General features: G+C 39.7%; 1 protein-coding gene across 1 annotated transcript in view; it reads right to left on the bottom strand.

The window, feature by feature from the left end:
- LOC145490274 (monocarboxylate transporter 10-like) overlaps positions 1-8,090 on the bottom strand; it is a 9,416-nt gene extending 1,326 nt beyond the window's left edge. The window contains exons 1-7 of the mRNA XM_081469401.1: positions 7,642-8,090; positions 4,717-5,042; positions 3,842-4,072; positions 2,980-3,320; positions 2,122-2,265; positions 1,335-1,560; positions 1-746 (exon numbers count right to left, since the gene is read on the bottom strand). The exon at positions 1-746 is cut by the window's left edge and continues 1,326 nt beyond it. Coding sequence (XP_081325527.1) covers positions 406-746; positions 1,335-1,560; positions 2,122-2,265; positions 2,980-3,320; positions 3,842-4,072; positions 4,717-4,939 — 1,506 coding nt within the window. The 5' untranslated portion in view covers positions 4,940-5,042; positions 7,642-8,090 and the 3' untranslated portion in view covers positions 1-405. The remainder of the gene's footprint in view (positions 747-1,334; positions 1,561-2,121; positions 2,266-2,979; positions 3,321-3,841; positions 4,073-4,716; positions 5,043-7,641) is intronic.

Here is an 8,090-nt window from a genome sequence, read left to right as displayed (position 1 = left end):
AAACCACTTTTAAACATGTTTAACATCTTGGTGTGCTGTGAACTGGGTATAAAATGTTATCGATGTTTTCTGGATATTCCGCTATGTATAGAGTATTGCAGCTTCAGAGTTAAAATAGTCAGAGAAGTTTTTTTAGTGCTGAAACTTGTGAAAGAAAACTTAATAAAGGAAACTTGCTGTTCTTTCACGCAGTCGATCAGTAAGCTTTGCAAAATACATTTATGAATATTCGTGTGTAATTCGAGGCTACGAAATGAGAGGAGAACGTTTCTGTGTGGAAACATTTTATGAGGTGCTTGTCATGAAAATACAAGCGTTTACTTTTGCTGCGCACGCTTCAAGGTCATTCCAAGACCGCTGACCAAGCGTCACACTAGGATCAAGCGAATTAGTAGTTATTTGTAATCAAACAATGGTCTCCTGTTCGATCATTTCTAGTATACATTGTGTACTACACATGTCTCCAAGTCTGCTAAGAGCCAGACAGGATATCGAACGCCTCAGAGCAAAGTTACTTGTGTCGTAAAGAGAGTTTCTCTGTCCTCCCTCGGCCCAATATGGGGTGTCCTCGAACTCTTGTTTATTGTCATCTTTCTGGCAGAGAACTTCACGGATTTCTTTAGTTTCCACTTTACTGTTCGTCATGAAGAATGGAATCAGTGACAGAGTACACGTTCCCATGGCAATGGCTCCGCCTGCCACAAAGAATGCGTTCTCATATGAACCCGACAGTTGGAAAATAAAACCTGAAAGAACGAAACACAAGATTATTAAACAACTTCCTCGAAAAAGGTTTCGTGTATTTGTCGACCGTGTGGAATGCGATACAGACAACCATTTACTACCGACTTCAGCTCTTAGAAGAGGCCCAACAAATTAGTAACTTCTCTTAGTTCCTTGGGGTACCTTCGTTCCCCCAATTTCAGTTTGTTTTAATTAACTGATGTACGGTCACAAGGGGTTTACATGAAAGAAAATAGTTTCGACCCGACTTTGAGAGCGATCGGCATTCATTCTCTCCTAAACAAGATGTTAGTCTGCCCGAACAACAGGATATGGGTTCCGCAGTTGAAGACGGCAGACATTTAAATATCACTGTGTTTAGGGGCTGATCACAAATTAAAGAGAGTTATCTTATCACCGGGCCAAATTATCACAGGTAGCAATCTAAAAGTTAAATGGGGTCGTTTGGCGAGTTATCTTAACTCCGAAAAACTGATGTCACATCAAACGTCCTTCCCCCTGCCCGTGGAAGGACTGTGCCACTGCACGTGATATCAAGTCCACAACATGAACTGCTGACATTAAAACAAAAAAGGTTACCGTACACATACCTGCCAACGGTGGCCCAAACGTCATCGGGAAAGCCAGCACTCCATATAAGCCTCCTAAAGCAGCCGGAAGCTTTTCAGGTCCAACAATATCACTTGTAGTGATAGCAAGCAGCAACACAAAACAGCCGTCGAACAATCCAAAGAAAACGGCATACACAACAAGACCAGTGTAGTTCTGTGCGACTGGACATAACGTGCAGGTCACTGCCATCATTAAGAAAGAGGTCTAAAATACAAGAACCAATAAGAAGTTTAGCGTCCAGCATTAAAATGTTCTCCTTGCAGGTTGTCAAGTTATTTTTCCAATGTGGACGCAACACTGAGATAAACATTTATACAAGGTCGTCAAGTGCCGCCTTCAGCTTTTAATTTGACGTGCAAACCATTTTTGCTAGCCCTCATCGTCAAAAGAACTAATTGAGGCAAAAGAACCCAGTAGAAAACACGAAGCTTTGAATCAAGATTATTGAAGCTGGAACATGTTAAATTGTTTTTCGTTTGGCCGTAGTTATTTCTTAATTAATTAACAATTCGATTATGAGCTCAAGATTTCTGTGAAATTATTATTATTATTATTATTATTATTATTATCATTATTATCATTATTATCATTATTATCATTATTATCATTATTATCATTATTATCATTGTCATTGTCATTGTCATTGTTATTGTTATTATTATTATCTTTCATTAACACAAAATGACGCACTTTTTGAATGCAATGCTAACACAGGTTTTGTTGTTGGACTGTCTCTAATGTATTGTCATTAGTGAAGTCACATACCTGTAAAAAGTAGAAGCGATTAATCCTTGGATGATCAAGGATAAGACCAAACACAACCCGAGATACAGTGGAAGCAATAGATAGATAGCCGAGTAGGAGAGAGGACTGGTATCCAGGCACGCCAAGATTTATTGCGTTGTTATACTGAAAGAAAGATGACGGAGTACACTGATGTTATGCTTCAATCGATCGTTGAGTTTCAATTTTTTGTTTTGCAAAATTGTTTCTTTGCTTAGTTAAATTGTTAGCTGAAATTATATATCTGCGGTTTGTTCTTCGCAGCGTATTGCTTTGTACATGCGCTTATTTTAAATTCTAATCTGTTCGAGGCGAGAACAAAATAAAAACCGCGCGCGGGTTTTTCTTCGTCCGCTCCGAGGTCGCGCTTGCGCCCTCACTCATTCTCTTCGCCGGCTATTACTTAAAAAAAGAGCTGACGACTGTGGATAGACCATTTAGTACTGAATCCGCAGTAAGGATGCTCTCTTTAACAAGGGGGTAGCTAGGGGGGTCCTGGGGTGCCCGTAATCCCCCTTTTGTAAGCCTTTTTTTAAGCAAACAACGTAAGACAGGTGGTGAAAACGCCATGACGATCTGGTGAGTACCCTCACTTTGACACAGTGTGACACCCCCTTTTGAAAAATCCTGCCTACGCCCCTGTTTAAATTAGCCTTACTATGATGAAGTCATCACCCGCCAATCTGTCAAACTGAGGAAATCGAAACCCAACTGTTTGCTTAAGTAGGAAAAAACCCGAGAGACGAAAGTGAGAAATTGCTTAAAGGATAGCTAAGGATGGTAGAGATCAGATGTCAGTTTGTTTGTGTATTCGGTCTACAACAAACTATGTTTACTTACCAGGTGAGTAAAAGGTACAAAATATCCAATAAACATCAGCGACGTAGCAACAACCCAGACCACAAATGGTTTCATCTTCCACACGGACAAGTCGGCGAAGAATTTCGATTCGTTCTTTGGTTCCTTTTTAGCGTGTTTTTTATACTTGTCAGGAAGGGGACGGTACAAGAGTGCGCTAAGAAGCACGACAAATGCAAGACCACTGAGGATTCGTAGCATGACTCTCCAGCCAAGATTGGACAGGATGAATTGATAAAAGGGGCCCAGTGCTAACGTACCGATGCCACCCCCAGCGACAGCTATACTGTTAGCTAAAGTAAGGCGCTTTCTGAAATACTGACCTGCAGAAGAATTGGAAATCACAATGAGGTATAAACAGGTCGAGAAGAAACTTAGATGAAATACAACCGTGCCTCTACTAAAAACTGTGAAACTGCGGCTGTTGGGACATAAAGCAGCTTTCACTGATGTACGATAACAGAGTGCTCCAGTCTTCTCTTGTGAAATAGGTTTGCTGAAAGGACTTAATTAGTCATAGCGCTGTTTTGAGATATTTTTGGCCGCGTTCAAAATTACCTTTAAGTTGCAGAAAACCTTAAAATAGTAGTTTACTAAGATAGAAAAACACCAAAGAGATAATAACAAACCATATGGGATCGAGAGTGGCTAAGGATGGAAAAGATTATCACGGATTACAAACGACGAACTTACAAAAATTAAGATTTAAATTGTGGAAACCATGAGGTACGTAGCTCCTGGAGAAACAACCCAGATTTTCTGCCCCAGAATTTGTAGAAAATAATAGAATTTATGGTTCATAGCCTCTGCTACTTTGCTGTTAAGCTTTTCAGTCTTAACTTACCTAATACCATCGTGGCTGGAGCAAAGTTAAGACTAGATCCAAACCCCCAAACGATACTGTATGTTACGTATATGACGTAGAGATTGTCGGTGAATGACGTCAGCAAGAGACCGACCACTGAAATGAGACCACCGGCTGCTGTCACCACGCGAAAACCGTATTTTTCACATAAACCGCCGGTAAATGGACCGCAGAGGAACATCACGCCAAATGCTATGGAACCAACCCATGCTAAAACGAAACAAGTTAAGTGTTAGTAACAATACTTACAGATCCAGTCTTGTTTCAAATCTCATTTCATTCTGTCAACTAGCTACGAAAGGGTTTAATATATATATATTGTTTAATAGATATATTGCAGTTTTTCCAGTCTGCCCGAATAAAAGCAACATAGCAACGTTAAAGACATGCAGTAAAAACAACAACAACAAAACAAACAAAAAAACACGCGTGACTGAACTAGAGAACTTCCCAAAGTTTAACTGATAACACTGAACCACCAGAGACATGTAAAACCAAACTAAATTTAAACCGGTCAAATAACACAGACAAATGGCTTTTTTTGTCGATAAAGGGTATCGAAACAAACGCCTTTTTAACACCATCTTTCGTGAGATAGATGATCAAGTTTCATTAGCCTTTCTAACAAAATCAACAATTGTGGCCAGCTTAATGGTGTATGAACAAACTAAAAGGAAAATAAAAGACAAAAACGTTCTGGAAGAAACAAAATCAAAACAAGCCGCGCATGAACTAAAATGGTTTTGAACTTGCCTGTAACCAGAAAGAATTTCCGTCGAATTTACATCAAGTACTAAAAGGATGAATCTAAGAAACTTGCAGCTTTAATAAAAAGATGGCGTATTATATGTTACCTGTTTCTGACGGTCCAGTGTTCAGATCTTTCATTAAGTAGGTGTACAAGATTGAACAGTTGTTATGGATGCCCAAGATGATGAACTGAATGACTGAAGCGGCCACGCAAATTATCCAACCGTACCCGCCATCGGGGCATTCTTTTTCCACGCGAACTGTCGTGGCATCATCGTCCGGTCTTTCTTCGTCCTTCACGAGCTTGCTCTTCAGCTTATCCAACATTTTGTTAATTTGTAAGGTTTTGCTTGACAGCTTAAGGACTTGGATGCACGTTTAGCGGCGTAAGGCAGGCTGGTCGCTTAATATTTCACTGGCAAACACAGGGCTAGAAGAGGAAGCGAATGTACTCAGGTAACGGGCAAGCAGTTGAAAGAAAGGATTGACTTCATGGATAACATTTTGATTGGATTGAATTGCAAGAATTTTGATACCATGATTATTGCTTTCAATAGTTAATTATCTATTTATAGTGCAGTATATTATAAAGCAACACAGGGTACGCATTTACCATATACGACTAGAATGGCGGCTTAGAATGGGCGGCACTAATTAGCGCAATCGTACTGGCTCGGAAAAAACAAAACAACGCGCGCTGTTAACTTTGGATAACTAATAAACCATTCAGACAAGCTATTCGCTTTTAGCGACGATCCAGTTATTAAATTATCAATATGCAGTGCCTTGGGGCAAATTATTTGATCTTTTAGTTGACCCGTTCATGCCTGTACTTTCTGCACAACTTGCTCCGAGTCATCTGATGTAACGCGAGCAAACGGGTTCGTCTAATCAGAAATCTAGAGTAACCTGCGAGCATGCGCGGGGAGGCCGATGGTCAAGCGGAACACGTACACATGGAGCTTTGTTTCTTCTTATCGTACTTCAATATACAGGCAGTTCGTTAACAGAATTGTTCATTCAAGGTGAAAACAAAAGTACCAATAGACCCTTTTAGCATTGGCGGTTTGTTAATGCTCCATTTCAGACCATGTGATGACACTCTTGAGAATTCGTTTTATCAAATCATTAAATAGTCTCGTATATATGAATGAATAATTTTTAGATGAATAAAAGAATAATTCTCTAAAAAATATCACGCGGTCTGAGATGGGAAAACAAACCGGCCAAGCTAAAAAGGTTTATTTCTTCAAGATCCAATTAAAACAAGAATCTACACCGATGCACTGAAGACACCCTCTAATTCAATGAAGCTAGATACGCGGAAAATGGCATTTCCGAGCGCCTGAGAATAAAACTTTCTTTAGGTGGGAGGGGGGCGGATGCCCCTATCCTCCCCTAGCTTCGCGCGTTCTCGGCGCTGGATCATCAACCTTCGGTCGGGGCGTACTCCATAGAAAATGCACGCTCCGCTCCTGTGAGTGTTGTATCGTCAATTTTCTTGGACGACATCCAACGTATCTGGTTATTAACAGGATCCGACGACTGATAATTAACATGCTTGTCTGGTATTATGACAGCGGCAGACATATCGCAACTGGATACGGGTTTTCTATCATTTTTTTGACAATTAGAAATCGAAAACGAAACTGAACGATTTTATCGAAAAGCTTGTAAGAGCTGTAGGAATGAAGACTTTTGTTTCACATTGTAGATCCACCGTTTGACGCCGAGTTTGATTAACTAAGCTTGGAGTTGATAAGTGTGAATATAAATACTATACTGATTCATTAATGCCAAAGGTCCTTGTGATTGAAAGCTAGGAAACAGTACCAGGCAACTGTTGCTTGTTGTTTTTGTTTGATGAAGGGCTAGAGTGCTTGACCGAAACATCATTTCCAATGCGGCGGTTAATTCACCAGTTCTATGAATTTCACAGAGAATGTGAATGAAATATAATGAAATCTCAACGCAAGAAATGATGGGATATTGAATCTCAGCTTATCTCCTCAGCTGTAATCGAGCTATATGTTGTCCAAGGTTATGATATACCGGGGGGGGGGGGGGTACTCCCAGAAAAATTTGGTGGGAGTAACCTCCCCCCCGGGTGATATACTACTGCTACTATTACATAATCAGCATGTTTGGGCAAACATCTTTCACAAAATTTAGGTTCGCTGAGATCGAAGAGACTGTAACAATTGACAGTTTATGTAGTAATTATTAGTCGTGGCCAATTTGACTTTTGAGAGGGTGTGTGTGGGTGATTGGTTATAGGCACGAATTTTTTTAACGTTTTCATGCAGTAAGAAATTTTCTTTTTGAGACGTGTATGTGCATGATATTTTTTTCTCCGTGTAATGTTTCTTTTTTTGGCTCACGTGCGTGAATATGTTTTTTTCGGTAGTGGTCGTGTGCATGTGGTACAAGTATGTTCTCAGGATATATCTTTTTCATAATCACCCTCCCCTCCCTCAAAAATCAAATGGTCCACCCCTTATAACTGAATGCTATGTCCTCAGAGGCACAAAATTCTGTTGTTATCTCTTTGAAGCTCCATGGAATATATAAAAAGAAACTGTCCGTGGTTTTACAATGGAAAATTCTGGATAATTTTCTGGTGAGCTTTGCGCATCCACCTTGACTATTTCAAATTATACAGAAGGATAAAGAAATAGAGGATTTATTAGATTTAAAATAAATACAGAGAAATAACGATATAGAATTTCAATTTTCGGATAATCACTCATGGATTAACCTCTTTCTGAAGTGCTCAAGTTTTGGGAGCTAGTAGTCGAACGAGAAAACAGAGAAGCAAAACCTATCAATAATGAAGTTCAACCTTAAAGGTTGAATAGCTTATGGGTCTTTCAATGATCGTAATGTATTAAAGACGATCTTCGCGCCTGGTGCAGCGATAGGAGTACAAAAACAACTTTGTGGGAATGCCGAACATGGTAAATCTTCGTTCAATTGACAAGAAAGTAAAACAAGGGCTGAATTGAAATAAAATTTAAGACGTTACTTACCTGATGTATGTTAGCTGTCCGAGAATGCTTTGTTATCCACGGGAACTGACTAGAAAAAAAAGAATCGAAGCTTCAATATGTCTTCAAACACAAGGCTCCGCTCTTGTAAAAGCAATGTTTACCCAAATTTTACGCAAACACTTACTGGAGAAATTGTTATTACTCAGTATTTAACTCTAATATAAACAATACCCAATGCTTTGCATTGGTCAATATTTATGGAGCACGGAGCCTCATGTCATGTCACGAGAATTTTCATAAAAAATGACCGACACGCGCTTAAGACAACTGAGCTTCACGTGGGAATCAAACCATTTTATGGAATGAGTGCACATGCAATTAGTTAATTGATTAGCTGTAGAAGCCACTGAAACAGGCAAGCATAATCCTGGGCCGCGAAGTCGAAGAGTCACTAACGCGAAAGATACCTCGAGATTTAACAAGCAGGT

This window comes from Orbicella franksi, chromosome 6 (genome assembly GCF_964199315.1).
Source record: "Orbicella franksi chromosome 6, jaOrbFran1.1, whole genome shotgun sequence".
Taxonomy (NCBI): Eukaryota; Metazoa; Cnidaria; class Anthozoa; order Scleractinia; family Merulinidae; genus Orbicella; species Orbicella franksi.
Note: the sequence above shows the minus strand (reverse complement) of the source record. Positions and strands in the feature narration are given on the sequence as shown.